Raw genomic sequence first — 21,915 nt, 5'->3', positions numbered from 1 at the left:
AATATATATACAATATATATAAAATAGATGTCAAATATATATAAAATATATGTAAAAATAGTTTTAATACTACTATATGTCTATAATGATTAAAAATACTTTATAGAGCAGGTAGGATTTAAGTTTGTGCCCAAAAGATTTTAACATTCAGATATGTGGGGAAGGTATCTCAGGAAGAGGGAAATGCAGGCAATAAGATATGGAGACGGGATGGCACTGGAAAGGCCAAGAAGTTCATGGGCCCTGGGAGATTCCAAGAAAAGGTTATAGAAATGAAAATGGAAGAAAAGGTTGGAGCCTATGCTATAGAGGTTGGACATTATTCTAAAAAAGTGGAAACCCCCTAAAAGTTTTTGAGAAGGGCTGTGGCTATTAAGAATTTAATTTTGAAAACTAACTTTGTATTAGAAAAAAAAGATTATGAAGAGGATACCATTTGGGTGACTATTAAGAGTAGTTACTAAAACTAAAGTCATAACAATGTAATAAACACAGGAGAATGGATCCAATAAATATTATATAAGCTAACTTATTTGATAATGATAAAAATTGGAGCAAGGAGAAGAATGAGTTAGAGAAGAGTCAAAAAGAAAAACTGTAGTCCAGAACAAGTAAATTTGGATGAAACATTGTTGAAAGGAGTTAAATATAATTAATATGAGTGTGAGTAGAGCATCCAGGCAATGTTTGCTGGCACTGAACCTGAAGAACTGAGGTTTAGCAAAGAGATCAGGGCTATGGAATACAAATTTGAGAACTATCTTGGTGATAACGACCTCCTCTCCATTTCCCCGGGGAAGGATAGAAAGAAAAGAGCACTATCTCAATTTAGCAATCAGTAGAGTGGTTACTCCTTGGAATATACAGACTTTTGGATGACCATCTTCTCCTTTTGGCTCACCTACTGCAGAATGCTCCATTGGAATCTCTAATCCATTAGCCCTACCATTTCTTCATTGATCATTAATCCCCCCCCATTCCTCCACTTCTTTACCCAGGTTAGGTTTCACAACTCATCACCATAGTCACTAACTTATATATTTCCACTTCCCCCATTTTCCTGTCCCTCAGAGAAGCTCAGCTGGCGAATTCCTAGATGTAGTTTAACTCAACTCTCCATCTATTCTGCACTAGCAATAGGAGCAGCTGAACCTTGCCAGAGAAAAATACATGAGCTCAAATTTATGAGCATAAATTTTAAATAGACTTTGTGCCATCCAGTATTCCTACCACTGCTTCATTCTCCTCACTCTTCAAACCTCCCAAATCCTCTCCTCTTTCTTATTCTTAGCTGTTGACTTTCTCTCTCATACCACTGGAAACTCTGAGAATAATTTCAGTTACACACCCAAATCTTTGAACCTATCTACATATCTTGGTCTGCCTTCCCTCCCTTTATGTTGTATGATTTATATCCCTTCTGCTATTTAAGGCTGCACCTGCCACTTTTACACTGGATCCTATCTTTTACTGCCTATTTAATAAGACTTGGCTCCTGTAATTAATACCTCTAGTTATTCATAAATTCCTCCCTCCCTATATTTCACATCCCTTTCCATTTTTTGCTCTAATTCCATTACCTTTTATATCAGACCGCCTAAAAAGACTTGCCCACTGCTTCTACTTTCCCATTTTCTGCATGACCCACTCTAATTGGGCTTTCATTTCATTTTTATTGCTACATTAAAACCTCTCCTGTCAAGGAATCTTACGATGGCCAAGACAGTCTGATTCATTTTTCAGTACAAATAAATGTGTTAATACACATCCTCATGACAAGCTACCTCACGTTTTATAATGAGCCAGGTATGAATTGACTCTATTTCCTCACATGCTGTTTTAAAAAGATGCAATTTTAATGTTCTGATCGTAACACAATTCACATTTTAGGGTCAACACTGAATGTTCCATAGAAACCAGGACTCAAATTTTAGGCAACCAAAGCCTGTTTGTGAATACAGATCTTCCTTGAGATGGGGTTACATCTCAGTCAACCCATTTTAGGTTGAAACTATGGTAAGTAAAAAATGCATTTAATATACCTAGCCTACCAAACATCATAGTTTAGCCTACCCTACCTTAAAAGTGCTTACGTTGGCCTACAACTGGACAAAATCATCTAACACAAAGTCTATTTTATAATAAAGTCTTGAATATCTCATGTCCTATACTGAATATTGTACTGAAAGTGAAAAACAGAATGGTTGTATGGGTACAGAATGGTTATAAGTGTTTTGGTTGTTTAAGCCTGTGATCAGGTGGCTGGCTGAGCTGGGTGGCTCACTGCTGCCACCCAGCGTCTTGGGAGAGTATTGTACCACCTATCACTAGCACAGGAAAAGACCAAAATCCAAAATTTGAAGAATGGTTTCTACTGAATATGTATCACTTTTATGCCATCATAAAGCTGAAAAATCACAAGTAGAACCATTGTAATTTGGGGACTGTATGTATAGTGTTCTAAAATTAAAATAGGATTTAAAGTACAGATATGAACAATAAGTCCCCCTGTTGCCCATTCTTTACAGTTCTATGCTGGGAAGTACTTGGGCACCATTCTTAATCTATTCAAATAAAGTCAATTCAAAGAAAAGCATTCTAAGTCCTGTAAAATCTCTTCACAGTTGTATTACTAAAAGAATCCAAATGTCAAAATTTCATTAATAATGCCGTTTTCTTTACTGGAAGAACAGTCATAGTTATTAGCTGGGAACAACTGGAATCATCTATGTATTCATTAACCTATAAGGCAATTTTCCCCTACAATCTAATTCATGTCTTCTGCTATTCCATGTATTCTATGAAGTACAGTGGTTTCTGAAAAAAAAAAAAAACTGCTGTAAATGCAGTGATAGATCTTCTAACAGTGTAACTTTTCTGTAGTCTTGTACAATTTTCCTTGCTTTTGCAACGAATAATACTAGTTTAAGTTATATCAAGTTTCACAAGCATCTTTAGTGAAAACATTAAGCTTATTTACATTTTTGGTGATACCCTTAAATCTTTCTTCATTAAAAAATTAATATTATAAATTACATTGTGAGAGGGTTTTTTGCATCTTCATTGCACAATAATCTCACAGGTAACTCACTAAAAATTATTACCAGTTCCACAACTCCAAGCTACAACATATAAGAAATTCACATTATCGCAATACCTCTACTGCCATATTTCACCACAAAGAACAAAAGACAAAAAGTCCCTTGGTACCTTCATTAGAGAAAGCTTTGCTAACATCAATATTTGAATTTTCCCTTAGTTTCATAGCCTAGGCCCTGGGGCAATGAACCACTAAGATTTAGATCCACTTTGGTTTTGTAAAGCAAGAGAGTAATTGTGAAAAGGGAGGACCTCATGACAGATTTTTCCCAGTAAAGGCGAAATATGGAAGTTGATGATCTGGAAATTGATTTCCATAAAACTATCTGTGTCCTGGCATCCTTAGAAAATCTTTGTATATCTCTGAGAGTACTTTTTACTTGTAGGTTTATTTTGGTAAAAAGACTTCTGATCCAGACTGCTGCAATAGCCTTGTAACTGGTCCTCCTGATTCTACTCTTACTTCCCTACAATGAATTTTCCACTCACCTTTTAAAAATGTAAATCAGACCGGGCGCCTGGGTGGCTTAGTTGGTTAAGCGACTGCCTTCGGCTCAGGTCATGATCCTGGAGTCCCAGGATCGAGTCCCACATCGGGCTCCCTGCTCAGCAGGGAGTCTGCTTCTCCCTCTGACCCTCCTCCCTCTCATGCTCTCTTTCATTCTCTCTCTCGCAAATAAATAAAAAAATTTAAAAAAAATGTAAATCAGACCATATCACTCTTCTGCTTACAACTTTCCTAGGCTACCAATCACACTCAGAATAAAACCCAAACATTTCACCATGGCCTACTTGGCCATTATTGCAATAACTGTTTTTTTCTTTCTAGAGTCTCATCCCCCAGGTAATTATTGACTAACTCCCTTGCTTCATCTAGGTCTCTACTCAAACTTTACTTCCTTAATCACCCTATATGAAATAGCATCACCACTATTCCCTACCCCACATTTCTCACTGACCCCTTTCTTGGTTTTCTGCATTTTCAAAGCTATCTGAAATTATATACGTCACCTCACCTCCCCCAGATAGAATGTAAGCTTTATAAAATGACACCACCATCTCAAAGAGATATCTGCACCCCCATGTGTACTGCAAGACATGCAAACAAACTGTCCATCCATAGAAGAATGGATAAATATAAGTGGAATATTATTCAGTCATAAAAAGAAGAAAATCTTGTTATTTGTGACAACATAGATGAACCTTGAGGGCATTATGCTAAGTGAAATAAGTCAGAGACAAACACTATATGATCTTACTTACATGTGGAATCTAAAAAAGCTGAACTCATAGAAACAGAATAAATTGGTGATTGTCAGGGGCTAGGGCATGGGTGAAATGGGCAGATATTTGTCAAAGAGCATAAACTTCCAGTTACAAGATGAGTAAGTTCTGAAGATCTACTGTACAGCGTGCTGACTACAGTTAACAATACTGTATTGTATATTTGAAAGTTGCTTAGTCAATCTTAAATGTTTTCACCACACACACACACACATACACACACATATATATAATGGTAATTATGTGAGATGACAGATGTGTAATTAACTTTAGTTTTGTAATCACTTCATAATATATAAGTACATCAAATTGTTACATTGTAGACCTTAAACTTATAGAATGTTATATATCAATTATATCTCAATAAAGCGGGATAAAAAAAGAATGTAAGTTTCATGAGATCAGAGACTCTGTCTTGTTACTGTTCTCTTAATGTCTAGAACACTGCTAAATCGATGAAATAAGTATTCGTCCATACAGATGCAAGGCCTTATATACAAAGATCTTCATTCTTACCTTGTTTGTGATAGCAAAAAAGAGGGACAACATAAAAATCATAGTACATACTTTCAATGAAATATGATGCAGCTGTGAGAAGAAGTGACACTAACTCATTGTGCTGAAACAAAAAGGTCCAAAGACACACCTATTCTATCCAATCTATGATGCCATCAGATGTAAGATGTACCTTAAAATTATTACTACAAAAAAAGGGAATGCCCAAGATGGGAGCCTAATAGGAGATGCCTAAATAAAGCTGGATATATGAGTAATGAGAAATGAACCACAACACAGAAAGATACAGCATGAAAACTTGCAGATCTTAATCCTGAAAAGGAATAGAAAGAAGAAAAAAAATCCTGAAAATTTAAACCACAAGCCAGTTCACATGGATTTGTAGCCTGACTGATACCATTAGCATGGTCCAAAAACTCTCAGAGAATTTAAAGTAGTATTAGGTATGAGTAAGCCCATGTGACTGACAGAAGCAAACATCCTCTCTAGAAGAAATGGATGTCAATCCAGGACTATGATGATTTTAAGATGATACTGAGTATAAGACATATCTCAATTTTAGTAATGTTAAAATGTAAAAAGATGAGTATCCTAGGATAATGAAATACAATATCATTAAATGATAAATAGAAGGTGCAGAATGCTCCCAACTGTGGGGAGAAAAGGGATTGTGTGTGTACTCTTTAACGCTTAGACAATTTATGAAAAGATATGCAGTAGTTCTTCCAGTCTTGAGTAAGAGGAAATTTTCCATTTTTATGCTATTTTAATTTTATACCATGTGCATTTATTACTTTTCCCTTAAAAAAAAAATCTGTGACAAATCACAAAGAATAAAATATATCTTTCAATGCTTTCCTAACTATACTATAAATTCCCTTACAGACTCAATCCCCAAACCACAATCTTTAAGAATGGAATAAATAAAAAGTGAGTGATTTATTCCTTATGTTTGGTTTCAAATTTCATACGCTTCCTTTCACCATTCTCTAAGGGATTCAACACTCTGAACAAAATAGTCCAGAAGTATTTATTTAGCATCCATGCATATACAGTTAAGCACAGAAGTCACTTAGAACAATGAGTTTTCACACTGAAAACAATGTCTCTAAGATTTCACAATCTAAAACCAAAAATGAGAATCCACACAAACCAATAAACTATTACAGACCCACATACAAATAATTGTAGTCCTCCAGAATACTTCCATGAGAATGTTTCCAGAACCTTCATAAATTTTGTTCAGTTATACCCACAGTCCTTAAAATAGTTTCAGGTTGGTAGTGGGTCCAAATGACTGAGAGAAGCAAACACAGAAGGCACTCAAAAGCATTTCTTGAAGAAATTTTTAACTGTATAAATATTGAATACACATTTAAATAAGCATTTCCTTTAAATGGTCAAGGGCCCAGGTGTTTTTGAATGTTGGCAGGGTAAATGGGTTTCACATATTCATTAGACAAATATTGATTGAATTTCTATCATGGGCCAGGCATTGTGCTAAATGCTATGAATATAAAAACTAATATGACATGCTCCTGAACTTAACTCACAATTATTAATTATTACAATAAAATGATATAAAGGTTATAACTGAGGTATGTACAAATGAATGTGCTATGAGAACACAGCATAACTGATTGTGGAAGAAAGAACAGTAGAAAATTTCACAGAGAAGTGACCTTATGAAATATACCTTAAAGCCAGCATTCCAAACCCAAATCCCTATTGGGATCAGGCAGGTAAATAAAGTAGGGAGTTTGGTCATAGTCAAGACCATGGCAAACTGAAGAGTTTATGCATTTCTAAAAGGGGTGGCTGCTACTCAGTCTAGCCAACTGCTGCCTTACAGGACTATAGGCCCAATGTTATCAGGTTTCCAATTTTTCAGAATAGATGGAAATCACATTTTTGTATGAAAATAATTTGGCAACAAATTAAAAAAACTTTTCTGGTCAAACAAAATATGGTTAGGGACTAAATCTGGCTTGCCGGTCAAGAAATTATAATTTCTGCTTTAAAGTAGAAATCTATTAAGTGAAGAAGAGAATAAGGCATTCTAGACATCCTTTATTAAATTCAAATTTCTACAAAGTATAAAAGAAAATCAAGTATGCATTACTATGCAATCCATCTAAAGACATTTTACCTTGGGGGGTCTGCTTTTAAGGTTTTGTAACTAAATTTTTATGTTTATCTGGAATAAAGAAAAGGGGTTCCTAATCTAACATTTTCTAGAGCACAACTAATAAAAAACCTCAAACCTAGGTATAAGGAAAAATTAAAAACTGTGAAACTAGAAGAATCTTTTTATGTCAAATTTGAAGTATGTCCTGTTTTGTAAAGGATTGCCCATGATTTAAATAGCAGTAATAAGTCTCAGAGACAAAGAGAAAATCCTGAAAGCAGCTCGGGAGAAGAGATCTGTAACCTACAATGGTAGAAACATTAGATTGGCAACAGACCTATCCACAGACACCTGGCAGGCCAGAAAGGACTGGCATGATATATTCAGAGCACTAAATGAGAAAAATATGCAGCCAAGAATACTATATCCAGCTAGGCTGTCATTGAAAATAGAAGGAGATGGGCGCCTGGGTGGCTCAGTTGGTTAAGCGACTGCCTTCGGCTCAGGTCATGATCCTGGAGTCCCGGGATTGAGTCCCGCATCAGGCTCCCTGCTCGGCAGGGAGTCTGCTTCTCCCTCTCCCACTCCCTGCTTGTGTTCCCTCTCTTGCTGTGTCTTTCTCTGTCAAATAAATAAATAAAATCTTAAAAAAAAAAAAAAAAGAAAATAGAAGGAGAATAAAAAGCTTCCAGGACAAACAAAAACTAAAGGAATTTGCAAACACGAAACCAGCCCTACAAGAAATACTGAAAGGGGTCCTCTAAGCAAAGAGAGAGCCTAAAAGCAACACAGACCAGAAAGGAACACAGACAATATACAGTAACAGTCACCTTACAGGCAATACAGTGGCACTAAATTCCTATCTTTCAATAGTTACCCTGAATGTAAACGGGCTAAATGCCCCAATCAAAAGACACAGGCTATCAGATTGGATAAAAGAATAAGACCCATCGATATGCTGTCTGCAAGACACTCATTTTAGACCCAAAGACACCCCCAGATTGAAAGTGAGGGGGTGGAAAACCATTTACCATGCTAATGGACACCAAAAGAAAGCTGGGGTGGCAATCCTCATATCAGACAAATTAGATTTTAAACCAAAGACTGTAATAAGAGATGAGGAAGGACACTATATCCTACTTAAAGGCTCTATCCAACAAGAAGATCTAACAATTGTAAATATCTATGCCCTAACATGGGAGCAGCCAATTATATAAGGCAATTAATAACAAAATCAAAGAAACACATTGACAACAATACAATAATAGTGGGGGACTTTAACACCCCCCTCACTGAAATGGACAGATCATCTAAGCAAAAGATCAACAAGGAAATAAAGACTTTAAATGACACACTGGATCAAATGGACTTCACAGATATATTCAGAACATTCCATCCCAAAGCAATGGAATACACATTCTTCTCTAGTGCCCATGGAACATTCTCCAGAATAGATCACATCCTAGGTCACAAATCAGGTCTCAAACAGTACCAAAAGATTGGGATTATTCCCTGTATATTTTCAGACCACAATGCTTTGAAACTAGAACTCAATCACAAGAGGAAAGTTGGAAAGAACTCAAATACATGGAGGCTAAAGAGCATTCTACTAAAGAATGAATGGGTCAACCAGGAAATTAAAGAAGAATTAAAAAAGTTCATGGAAACAAATGGAAATGAAAACACAACTGTTCAATATCTTTGGGATACAGCAAAGGCAGTCCTAAAAGGAAAGTATACAAGCCTTTCTCAAGAAACAAGAAAGGTCTCAAATATACAACCTAACCCTACACCTAAAGGAGCTGGAGAGAGAACAGCAAATAAAGCCTAAACCCAGCAGGAGAAGAGAAATAATAAAGATCAGAGCAGAAATCAATGAAATAGAAACAAACAAACAAAAAAAACCCAGTAGAACAGACCAACGAAACAAGGAGCTGGTTTTTTGAAAGAATTAACAAGATTGATAAACCCCTGGCCAGACTTATCAAAAAGAAAAGAGAAAGGACCCAAATCAACAAAATCATGAATGAAAGAGGAGAGATCACAACCAACACCAAAGAAATACAAACAATTAAAAGAACATATTATGAGCAACTATATGCCAGCAAATTAGATAACCTGGAAGAAAGGGATGCATTCCTAGAGATGTATCAACTACCAAAACTGAACCAGGAAGAAATAGAAAACCTGAACAGACCTGTAACCACTAAGGAAATTGAAGCAGTCATCAAAAATCTCCCAACAAACAAAAGCCCAGGGCCAGATGGCTTCCCAGGGAAATTCTACCACACATTTAAAGAAGAATTAATACCTATTTTTCTGAAACTGTTCCAAAAAGTAGAAATGGAAGGAAAACTTCCAAACTCGTTTTATGAGGCCACCATTACCTTGATCCCCAAACCAAAGACCCCATCAAAAAGGAGAATTACAGACCAATATCCTTGATGAACATGGATGCAAAAATTCTCACCAAAATACTAGCCAATAGGATCCAACAGTACATTAAAAGGATTATTCACCACGACCAAGTGGGATTTATCCCTGGGCTGCAAGGTTGGTTGAACATCTGCACATCAATCAATGTGATACAGTACATTAATAAAAGAAAGAACAAGAACCATATGATCCTCTCAATAGATGCAGAAAAAGCATTTGACAAAGTACAGCATCCTTTCTTGATCAGAACTCTTCAGAGTATAGGCATAGAGGGTACATACCTCAATATCATAAAAGCCATCTATGAAAAAGCCACAGCGAATATCATTCTCAATGGGGCAAAACTGAGAGCTTTCTCCCTAAGATCAGGAACAGAGCAGGGATGTCCACTATCACCACTGCTATTCAACATACTATTAGAAGTCCTAGCCACAGCAATCAGACAACCAAAAGAAATAAAAGGCATCCAAATTGGCAAAGAAGAAGTCAAACTCTCACTTTTTGCAGATGATATGATACTTTATATGGAAAACCCCAAAGACTCCACCCCAAAACTGCTAGAACTCATACAGGAATTCAGTAAAGTGGCAGGATATAAAATCAATGCACAGAAATCAGTGCCATTCCTATACACCAACAACAAGACAGAAGAAAGAGAAATTAAGGAGTCGATCCCATTTACAATTGCACCCAAAACCATATGATACCTAGGAATAAATCTAACCAAAGAGGCAAAGGATATGTACTCAGAAAACTATCAAATACTCATGAAAGAAATTGAGGAAGACACAAAGAAATGGAAAAACGTTCCATGCTCATGGATTGGAAGAACAAATATTGTGAAGATGTCAATGCTACCTAGAGCAATCTACACATTCAATGCAATCCCCATCAAAATACATCCACTTTTTTCAAAGAAATGGAACAAATAATCCTAAAATTTGTATGGAACCAGAAAAGACCTCGAATACCCAGAGGAATGTTGAAAAAGAAAAGCAAAGCTGGTGGCATCACAATTCCGGACTTCCAGCTCTATTACAAAGCTGTCATCATCAACACAGTATGGTACCGGCACAAAAACAGACACATAGATCAATGGAACAGAATAGAGAGCCCAGAAATGGACCCTCAACTCTATGGTCAACTAATCTTTGACAAAGGAGGAAAGAATGTCCAATGGAAAAAAGACAGTCTCTTCAACAAATGGTGTTGGGAAAATTGGACAGCCACATGCAGAAGAATGAAACTGGACCATTTCCTTACACCACACACACAAAATAGACTCCAAATGGTTGAAAGACCTAAATGTGAGACAGGAGTCCATCAAAATCCTAAAGGAGAACACAGGCAGCAACCTCTTCGACCTCAGCCGAAGCAACTTCTTCCTAGAAACATTGCCAAAGGCAAGGGAAGCAAGAGCAAAAAGGAACTATTGGGACCTCATCAAGATAAAAAGCTTTTGCACAGCAAAAGAAACAGTCCACAAAACCAAAAGACAACCAACAGAATGGGAGAAGATATTTGCAAATGACATATCAGATAAAGGGCTAGTATCCAAAATCTATAAAGAACTTCTTAAACTCAACACCCAAAGAACAAATGATCCAATCAAGAAATGGGCAGAAGACATGAACAGACATTTTTCCAAAGAAGACATCCAAATGGCCAACAAACACATGAAAAAATGCTCCACATCACTCGGCATCAGGGAAATCCAAATCCAAATCTCAGTGAGATACCACCTCACACCAGTCAGAATGGCTAAAATTAACAAGTCAGGAAACAACAGATGTTGGCGGGGATGCGGAGAAAGGGGAACCCTCCTACACTGTTGGTGGGAATGCTAGCTGGTGCAGCCACTCTGGAAAACAGTATGGAGGTTCTTCAAAAAGTTGAAAATAGAGCTACCATACGATGGAGCAATTGCACTACTGGGTATTTACCCCAAAGATACAAATGTAGGGATCCGAAGGGATACGTGCACCCCAATGTTTATAGCAGCAATATCCACAAGAGCCAAACTGTGGAAAGAGCCAAGATGTCCATCAACAGATGAATGGATAAAGAAGATGTGGTATATATATATACAATGGAATATTATGCAGCCATCAAAAAGAATAAAATCTTGCCATTTGCAACGACATGGATGGAACTGGAGGGTATCATGCTGAGCGAAATAAGTCAATCATAGAAAGACATGTATCATATGACCTCACCCACATGAGGAATTCTTAATCTTAGGAAACAAACTGAGGGTTGCTGGAGTGGTGGGGGTTGGGAGGGATGGGGTGGCTGGGTGATAGACATTGGGGAGAGTATGTGCTATGGTGAGCGCTGTGAAGTTTGCAAGACTGCTGAATCACAGATCTGTACCTCTGAAGCAAATAATACATTATACATTTAAAAAAAAAAAAGAAGAAGAAGATAGCAGGAGGGGAAGGATGAAGGGGGGGAAATCGGAATGGGAGACGAACCATGACAAACTATGGACTCTGAAAAACAAACTGAGGGTTCTAGAGTGGAGGGGGGTGGGAGGATGGGATAGCTTGGTGATGGGTATTAAAGAGGGAACGTTCTGCATGGAGCACTGGGTGTTATGCACAAACAATGAATCATGGAACACTACATCAAAAACTAATGTAATGTATGGTGATTAACATAATTTAAAAAATAATAAAATAAATAGCAGTAATAATCTAAAAAGTAAGCTTAGTAAATCCTATTATAAACTATAATAAAACTAAAAAATGTTTAAAAATTCTGTTCATACAATGTTAGTGCTTATAAAACTATTTTGAGAGAATAATTTCTACCTACCTTTTTTGCTTTGGGACGCTGAAAGTTGGAAAAACAAAAGGATTGATAAATTTTTTAAAAACTCAGATATTTTTAACAAAAGTACCAAGATTATATAAAATGTGAAAATTAGGAGAAGCTGGGTAAAAAGCATAAGGAAACTCTGCATCATCTTTGCAACTTTTGTGTAAAACTAAAATTATCTCAAGATAAAGTCTTTTAAAAAAGAATTTAGACAAAACTACAAGCAGGTCTAGGAAAAACAGAAATAGTTCACCCACTGAAGCACCTTTTTAAAATTATACACTCTTTAAATCTTACACTCTTTCTTGTGACAGTCAATGACCTATGTGTAATGAAATGACCTACCACTACACAGAAGTAGCAGTCAGGGAGATAAAGGGGTCCAAGGAACAATAAGTGATTGACTAAAATACAGGTACTGATGTCAAGTTTGAAAGTGTGGAAATGATCTCATAAATAAATAATCTTTCTGAAAAATTAGATTGCTGATTTTCTAGAAAAAGAATCAGTTATTTAAAGCAGGCAAAGCTATTATAAAACGATTCTCTTCAGCAATGTGTCTTAAAGCAGATCTATCCTTCTTTGGAAATTAATTTGGAAAGCACAGTATTGCAATAAATATTTACCATTAGCATTACCATTACATGTGTTTTTCAATTAACACTACTTGTAATTTCCTGATTAGGCTCATGCGTCCATTAGATTTCTGATAAGGAATCTGTAGGAGATCATGTGACTATAAGATTATACACATTCCACATCTGACAACTTATCCAGGAAAAATTACTGGTTCAAGCTATAAGATTATCAACTGTATTAAATATAAATGTTGAAACTGACATGAAGCAGATTTTATCTCCTTGAAAGTACATATATTTCATTAATTCATTCAGCAGATATTAATGATTTGCACACAGGGAGCTCTGGGACACTGGAGATGATATAAAGAGGAATAGTAGAGACTGCTCACATATAATTTTTTCAGTTGAGTTCTATTTTTATCATCATATTTACTATCAATTAATAGTTAATACACTCCCATCTTGAAATAAGTACTATACAGCAGAATACGCACACAGTATTGCTCCTGTTCTCAAGTAGTGATATTTTAAGATGGGCAAATTACCATCTCTCACTACTGCTTTTAATGTGAAGTGGGTTCGGGATTAGTACTTATCCTAACCCCTCCTGCAAATCGTAAAAACAGCATCATGTAGAATAGTACAATTGACCCTTGAACAACGCAGGGGTTGGGGTGCCAACCCCCATGCAGGCAAAAATCCACATATAACTTTTGACTTCCCCCAAAACTTAACTATTAATACCCTATTGTTGACTAGAAGACTTACTGATAACATAAACAGTTAACGCATATTTTGTATGTTATATGTATTATATACTGTATTCTTGCAATAAAATAAGCTTGAGAAAAGAAATATTAGGAAAATAGGAAAAATACATTGACAGTATCATACTGTATTTATCAAAACAATCTGCCTATAAGTGGATTCCCGCAGTTCAAAGTGGACCAGTGTTATTCAAGAGTCAACTGTAGTTCTTCAAAGTTCAGAGGGCTTGTTAAAAAAATGCATATTCCTGTGGTAGAAGTGTACACACTTCCCCCTCCCCACTGTGATTCAGTAGATATTATAGATTGAACTGCTTTCTCGTCCTATTCCCCAGTACCTTCAAATTTTACCTTATTTGGAACTAGGGTTGTTGTTGATGTAATTAAATTAAGATGAGATCATAATGGAATAGAATAACCTTTAATCCAATACGACTGGTGGCCTAATAAAAAGGAGAAATTTGGACAAAGACACGCACACAGAACACCACATAAAGAATGGGGGTTATGTTGCCACAAGCCAAGGAACTACTAAAAGCTAGGAAAAAGGTCTGAACAGATTTCTCCCTAGCACCCACAGAGGGAGCAGAGCCCTGGAAACACCTTGATCTTGGATTTATCAGCCACTAGAATTGTGCAACAGTAAGTTTCTACTGTTTAAGCCACTTAGTTTGTTTTACTTTGGTACTTGGCAGCCTTAGGAAACTAGTACAGTAGGAAACAGTACAGACTGTTTGGAGTCCAGTCTGTTCCTAGAATCTGCATCTTAACAAGTATTCCAGATGTGGTAGAAGCAAATGTTCCAGGGACATTTTGAGAAACATTGCTAGATGGATAAGATGAAATTTATGTTCCATTGGAAAATAAATAGGGGCTTATTGTTCCCTCAATTTACCAGCAGTTTTAAGTCAGCTTAAAGTCCATTTACTTCCTGTTCTTCCTGACATGAACATTGTCCATCGATTCCGGTAAATTCATACTCATACTTTAAAACAAAGTTTGAAAAGCACTGCTCTTCCCTTTCTGTGCCCTTTCCCACCCCAATTTCATCATTCCCAACTTAATCCATTGTAGACATTTCAACTGTTACAGTTAAAAAACTGTATTCTTATTAGCTTAGCCTGTCTCCCACAGCAGGGAGGGGTTGTAATATTCACTTTTAGATCTTTGACTTCTAGCCTAGTGTCAAACACAAAGAAAGTAGTCCGTATTTCCCCTTAATTAATGAATTAAATAATTACATTTTCTACTTCCTTTGGTTTTAACCACAGAAAATGGAAGTCACATTTAAGAAAATGGGAACAGAGATCATCTCATAAGGGGCAGGTTGGTCTGTGTTCTGGAAAAAGACAAAACAGCTGAGGAGTGCATTAAAACAAAACAAGTAGCTTTATTATATTTAACAAATTCAAGGCAAGCTGAGTAATTTGAATCACAAAACAATTCATATTTCCACAAAATACCACATAAAATGACTATCCAAAGCAGAAGAAACTGCAACAGCTTTTAATTAACTACCGAGGAGGCACAAAAACACATTTTCGCCAAGCTGCCAATGAAAAAAGCAATTTAATGGAAACTTCTATCATTCTTGGAAATTACCAGGTTGAGGCCAATTCTTAAACCTAGCAACAGTGCGAGATTAGGACACCATTTGACCGCACTGGCCAACCCCCGTTTGCAGAAACCGGTTTGAGATTCCCATCCGTCCCTGAGATCCCGGACGGGAAGGCCACGGATCAGAAGGCCAATTTCCCACAGGGGTAAGGGTTCTTTCTTAAACCCACCCGCTCCCCTCTAAAATATGTCAGGCTCTTATTACATCATTTAACACGGGGGAATCACTGCTCCCCCTTCACCTGGGTCCCCCACTTTCCCAGCTCACCATTCTGCAGCCAGCACAGCCTCCCGCCTCCCTTCGTAGTCGGCCAAATCGGAGCTCAGAGTGTGCGGACGAACGCTCCCGGGTTGTCAGGACGACAAGCCCCGCCCACTTGCCCCAAGGGAAAGAGCGCAAATCCTCGCGTACTGGTCCGCGCAATCGCGCCGGGGTCCTTCCGTGGGGCGCCCCGCCCCCTTCTCTGACTGGCTGCCTCACACCAACACCCGCCCTGCCTCGCTGTTGACAGAGCCCAGAGTCGAAGCGGTCGGAGGCTTTTACGGCTGTGGAATGCCGGAAAGTGCGTGAGTGCAGTCGCCGGGACGTTTTATTGTTTTCCAGATCCCGGGGTCTGGAGGCGGTGAAGTATGGTCTGGGCAGGGGCTACCGGGTGTGGCATAGGGTTTCTGAACGTCTTCTGACGTTGACAGTCTCTCTTCCTCCCTAGGAGTGTGTTGGGGCCGGTCTTTCTGTGAGGCGTTTCCAGAAGGAAGGGAGACGCCGGCTACGCGATTGAGTGAAGTGACTTGACACCCGGGTGGGCTGCCTGGGCCACCACAGCTTAGGCCCGAGTGGGGACGGGGCTCAATTGGCAATTTAGAGAAGGGGTAAATAAATTGGTTCCAAGAGGGTTGGTTATTTTGAAATTAATGACCTTTGGATTCTTCTCTTTGCACATGGTTCAGTTTACTTTCTGTGCAAGTTATGTTTTGCAAGCCGGTTTTCCTAAGAGCAGCTCTAAACAAGAACTGGAAATTACTTGAAGCAATTCCTGGGTAAAGGATTTCCTACAGTTGAAGGTCGCTGAGGCCCAGCAAGACTCATTAAGCCCAAGGTCACAGGCTAATGGTGCTAGCCAGTTGCACAACCTTTAGAATTTCAGTCTCCTCCCCACATAAAGAAACATTGGCAACTTAGACCAACCGGAAAACTAGAAGAAATTAAGTGATTAAGAAATTAAGCTCCTTCCAAATGCTCAATTCTGTGATTTTTAGGGCCGTTTTAGCATGACAAAACATTGAATACTTTAAAATCGTTGGCATTTCTTATCTCTGAATTCTAATTGTATAATGCTGTCTCCCAACTTTATTGACTAAATATATTAGTAAATAAGGATTACTGAGCTAGTCTTGTGGGCTGAGGTGTTATTAACTCCCATTGTAATAGAAATCCAGATTGTAAATTATGACACTCCATCCCCAAATCCCTGGTAGCAAGATAAAAAACATCTTAATGTCGACTTCATATAGAGTTCTGAAGCCATCTGGTATGGAAGCTTTTGTTTTAGTGTTTCAGTCAAGCTAATAATGTTTATGATATAAAACCTCAGTCAACTCAATTAGGATTGATGGGCATACAGTGGTGTTAATGGTAATCCCAAATAACCTTAAAATGGTAGGCCTCTAGGGGAGAGGACTTGCTCAAGCTCTCACTCTATGCCGCCTCCCTCCTAGGGAGGAGGAAGTGCTAGGGATGTGTGAGAACATACTAGACTGTGTTCTAGGGACACTGTGCTGTAAAAATTATACCAGTGAGTTTGGCTCTCTAGTACTTCCCTTGCAAGCTGCCTAAGTGTAAGGACGATTTCCTGTTCTCTCTTTGCCTTCAGACTGGCACAGTATCGACCCATTCTGAACATACACATACCAGCTCCTTTCAACTCCCTTCTATAATCTGGCTCCTCGGTATGCCTCGACCAAGCCAAATGCCAGCCTTAGGGGGCAAAAATTTTTTGCCACCTACCTCTCTGATGACCTATTCTTTGGAGCTGGTGTTAAGAGTTTTTTATGTGAAGCTTTTTAGGCTTAACTAGTTTGGGGAAATGCGTTTCAGCTGTTTGAAGTCAAAATCTATTAGAAACCAATAAATAGTAACATTGCACTGCCTTTCTTTGCCCATTTTCCTTCAACTTTTATTGCCATCTGAACTTCATGAGGAAGACTGATTAACAACAGCTTTGGCCACCAGTAAAATGACAATTCTTAGTTAACCCAGGACTGGAGTTGGTTAAGTCTGAACTCTCTCAGCCCGCAGTCATTGGAAAAAAGCTATCAATGGGGATTGTACCTCCTTCCCCTTGCCCACCACACACATTCTCAGAATGATAGGGGGCTTCTCTTAGTCCCTAATAGCTTGGCTCTTTACAAAGAGCAGTAACCTGCATGACTTCATGTAGGGTTAAGGAGCAGCCCCAGGTCCCTGCTGCACTTTAACTTCACCAGGTGAACCCAAGGAGACCTCTTTCTCCCAATGGCTAATAAACTTAAAGCCTGAAGGTCAACATAAAATAATAATAAACTGCCTTAACTTCTACAAATTAACATATCAAAGAACAGGACAATTTTACCCTAGTAAACCAGCTACATTTTTTGCTGGGCAAATCCTTTTATTATGTATGATTTGTAAAAAAGGCAATAGCTTAAAAGGTTAATTTAAGCTTTTACAAATCATAAATTCTGAGTTAAATAAAGCTGTGTTCTTTGCCAGAAAATTAAACAGGCTATAATTTGCAACTTGAAAGTATGTCTATGTAGATTTAGAATGATTTTTAAAGCATGTGATTTTTTTTTTAATTTTATTTATTTATTCATGAAAGTCAGAGAGAGAGAGAGGCAGAGGCAGAGGGAGAGAAGCAGGCTCCCCGCCTAGCAGGGAGCCCGATGCGGTACTCAATCCCAGGCCCTGGGATCATGACCTGAGCCAAAGGCAGACGCTTAACCATCTGAGCCACCCAGGCGCCCCTAAAGCATGTGATTCTTAAGAGCCATTCTTCAATAAGATTAAATCACGCTAGAAACTGGCTCTCAGCAAACAACAAAAAAAGTTTTAAAATGGAAATTAGGTGTTAATATGGTAGATTAAATGTACCCTTCTAATTTCATTTCCTTTCAAAACTCCACTGATCATCAGTGAAGGGATATAAAAATAAACAAAAAATGAGAGAGAAAAGAGATGACAACAGTAAAAATTTGGAAGCTGCAAACCAGATGAATGTGACTCAACACACCAGAAAAGCCCAATTTATACTGCATAATTCTCAAAAGGCACTGGAACAGGGCCAATGGAATTGGAAATGAAGAATGAAGTAAATCAAAGAGATTAAGTAAAAGCTATTTAGGAAAAACACCTCTAGAGGGACTGCACCTCTCACTCCACGGAAGCATGGAGATGTATTTCTGACTAAATAATAATATTCTATGCACTGAGGTGTCCTCACGTATACTAAGTACATGAGAACCACACTGGAAACAGAAATTAAATTTGGTGTACATAATGCTGAATGCAAGGCCCCCATCCTTCTTCCATTTCTTCAGGTTGAATAGGCAAACCCTCAGCAAATTGGAAGTTTCTTCTCTGGGGAATCTGATCAGCCAGTCCAGGAGGAATGACTTTGACTTCAGAGGTTCCCCAACAAAGGGTGCACTCAGATAATCCCTAAGTGAGGCTCAGTCTGTTAAGCTGCAATCTTCTAAAAAAGCTTTTTTTGTCCTTTCACTTGTAAAAATGGAAAAAAAGCAGACTTGGGAAGAAAGCTCAGAAGCAATCTAGACAAAAGCAGAAAAAGCAATCCAGAGAAAAACAGAAAATTTCGAGAAAGTTCAAAAAGAAAGAATTGTTCTGCTACATTGTATGTTTGCTATGTGAATTAGCTTAAAAACTACTAGTAAAGTGGGGAATTATGTAAGAATTAAAATGGAAATAATGTTTGTTCATGTTTCCCCCTTAAGAAAGAGAAGCCAGAGAATCAGATTTATGAACTTCAGCAAGAAATGAAAAGGACTTCATTTAGCTGCCATCCCGGCAGCAGGAGTCTTCCAAGTATATTTTTTAAAAAATTTAAAATAAGTGTTTACATGCAGGGCTCCCACCCCAGAGAGGCATACCTGGTTTTATGCAACTTGACTGGTGGCTGGTTGAACCACCTATTCTGACCACTAACTGGCAGGCTTGTGGTTTAGATCTCTATTTCCATGTGTACCTCACTATCTCCCAGCCTTCCTCTTTAACATTTTACCAGCATACTTACACCAATTTTGAAAAAGTTTTACTGAGGTATAATTGACATATAGTAAGTTATACTTAAAGTGTAAATCGATCTGATTAATTTGACATACGTATACAGCTATAAAACTATCACCACAATCACAATAATAAACATCTCCATTATCCCCAAGGATTTCCTCCGGCCTTTTGATCCCTTCCTGTTCTCCAGTCCCTTGCTCCCCTTCCCAGGCTACTCTGTTATTTCTGAGCACTTTAAACATCTGTGGTAGTCTCCAGCTATTCTACAAAATAAATGGCCTGTGATCTTCCCAAGTATGAAGTTATGGAAGTCAAGGAAACTTGAATTGTTTCCAGACTGAAGGCTAAAGAGACACGAAAACTAAATGCAATGTGTAATCTTGAATTGGAACTTTCTGCTATAAAGGGCATCTTTGGGATGACTGCCAAAACATGAAGGGGTTGTGGTTTGACGTAGTAATGCAGCAGTGTTAGCTTCCTTATTCTGATGGTTGTACTGTAGGAAAATGTCCTTGTCACAGGAACTATACTCTAAAGCTATGCTGTCCAGTATGGTGGCAACTAAGCCACTGATACCTATAAGCACCTGATATGTATCTAACATGACACTGAAATATTTTGGATATGAACAAAATGTATTAATTTTTGTTACATTTTTTAATATGGGCTACTAGAAAATGTTGCCTTGAGAGCAACGTAGACAGTCTTCCTTTCGACAGTAAGGAAACTGAAGCTCATAAAGTTTAATCTGTGTAACATTATGCAGCTGGGATTCAAATCTAATTCATTCCACTCTGTATAAAAGAAGGTACACCTACATAACTATCTTTGACAAGTCATTTTCTCTCTCATTACCCTTTCCCTTCATAGGACTTACACAATTCATAATTCTCGTATTATGTCTCCCACAGGAAATGTTAGTTCTGTGAGAGCAGGTATCTTATCTGACATTTCGTAGCTATGTCCCAGTGCTTGGAACATAAGTGCTTAATAAGTATTTATTGAATGAAAAAAAAAAATTACCATTTTTTCCCAATGTGTAAAATCATTTATTCTTTTTTGGGACTACAATGCGGTTATTTACAAAAATTTTTATTTTTCTTTAGGTATGTTATGTGTAAAAGTGGATACTTTCCATAATAAATGAAAATGGCCAATTCTTTAAGAGGAGAAGTACTGAATCTTTATAAAAATGTAAGTAATTATGTTGCCAGTTTTATACATATGTTATTGAGATACAGATTGTTTAGAAATATGTAACCTTTCTTTTTTAAGCTGCTGTATCTTGGGCGAGACTATCCAAAAGGAGCAGACTATTTTAAAAGGCGTCTGAAGAGTGTTTTCCTTAAAAACAAAGATGTGAAGGACCCAGAGAAGATCAAAGAGCTTATTGGACGGGGCGAATTTGTAATGAAAGAGCTAGAAGCCTTATACTTCCTTAGGAAATACAGAGCGATGAAACAACGCTATTACTCAGATATCAACAAAACTAACTGATCACTATTACTATAATTTGACTGGAATTCAATGCCAGCTGTTTATGTATACCAGATATGATTAACTAACTTAAAATGGCAAGATTTACACGTCATGTAAAAAATGCCTGAGCTGCCTTAATGAACTAAAATAGGTTTCAACTTCTGTTCACAGAGCTTTATCAGCAATCCTTAATGTTTAATTTTTATACAAAACCAGCAATATAGCCAACTACCAATTAAAAATTAATGAGTACCCAATTTTGAATGAAAATATAATGTACTTAAAATAATTTTAATAAGTTTTTACCAATTATTCTTAGCCCATTTCTCCATTTACTGACAAGAGAATGCCATTTAATGCATGTAACTAAGCAAAATAATTTATTGCACATTAATTTTCCTTAACTTTTGAAGGAGTACCATCTTATTTCCTTATTTTTGAACCTATTTGATATATTAACAGCACACATTCAAGGTTCACTACAAAACAAATAGCACATGGTAATGATTTAAGTGCAGTTACAGAAATAATATGTATGGAGTAAGATTATTTCTGATCTTGAAGTAGGCTGCCAGTGACTGGCATTATATACATACCTATTTAATATCTTCCATTATTAATTTTGCTGCTGACTCCCTTTAGGTCTTAAAACAAGTCACCTGTTGTGTATCAATTACCTTTACTGATAAAAAGTAATAAATAATGTTATTCTGTTCTTTCATCATAAAGGCAGATCTGTTTTGCATCTACTTCTTAATGAGTTAACATAGTAAATGGACCTAAATCTAACATGGTTTTAAGCAAACACTTAAACCTTTACATAATGTTCACAGCACCTTTCACAAAGAATATATCTAACATCTAAGCTGCAAAAGATTCACTAATAATAGTGTCTGTGGCTTA

The 21,915-nt window shown here is 37.3% G+C and overlaps 1 protein-coding gene across 2 annotated transcripts; it reads left to right on the top strand.

Moving 5' to 3' along the window:
- The first annotated feature begins 15,754 nt into the window (after positions 1-15,754).
- Positions 15,755-21,851, top strand: ETFRF1 (electron transfer flavoprotein regulatory factor 1). Of its 2 annotated transcripts, none has more exons than XM_021690621.1 (3): positions 15,755-15,811; positions 20,640-20,727; positions 20,809-21,851. In XM_021690621.1, the coding sequence occupies exons 2-3, from the start codon at positions 20,677-20,679 to the stop codon at positions 21,028-21,030; spliced, it is 273 nt and encodes a 90-aa protein (XP_021546296.1). In that variant the 5' UTR covers positions 15,755-15,811; positions 20,640-20,676; the 3' UTR covers positions 21,031-21,851. The 2 variants fall into 2 exon arrangements, with proteins under 2 accessions (XP_021546296.1, XP_021546297.1); XM_021690622.1 differs by having other exon boundaries at positions 15,765-15,815.
- Positions 21,852-21,915: the final 64 nt, after the last annotated feature.

Source organism: Neomonachus schauinslandi, chromosome 5 (assembly GCF_002201575.2).
Source record: "Neomonachus schauinslandi chromosome 5, ASM220157v2, whole genome shotgun sequence".
Lineage (NCBI taxonomy): Eukaryota > Metazoa > Chordata > Mammalia > Carnivora > Phocidae > Neomonachus > Neomonachus schauinslandi.
The sequence above is the reverse complement of the archived record's forward strand: the minus strand, read 5'-3'. Positions and strand labels throughout refer to the sequence as shown.

Bases quoted from the DNA above. Each gene is read 5' to 3' on its own strand.
- ETFRF1 (XM_021690621.1), top strand. From the start codon at position 20,677: ATGAAAATGGCCAATTCTTTAAGAGGAGAAGTACTGAATCTTTATAAA. The intron at 20,728-20,808 runs GTAAGTAATTAT...TTCTTTTTTAAG, and splicing joins TACTGAATCTTTATAAAAAT to CTGCTGTATCTTGGGCGAGA.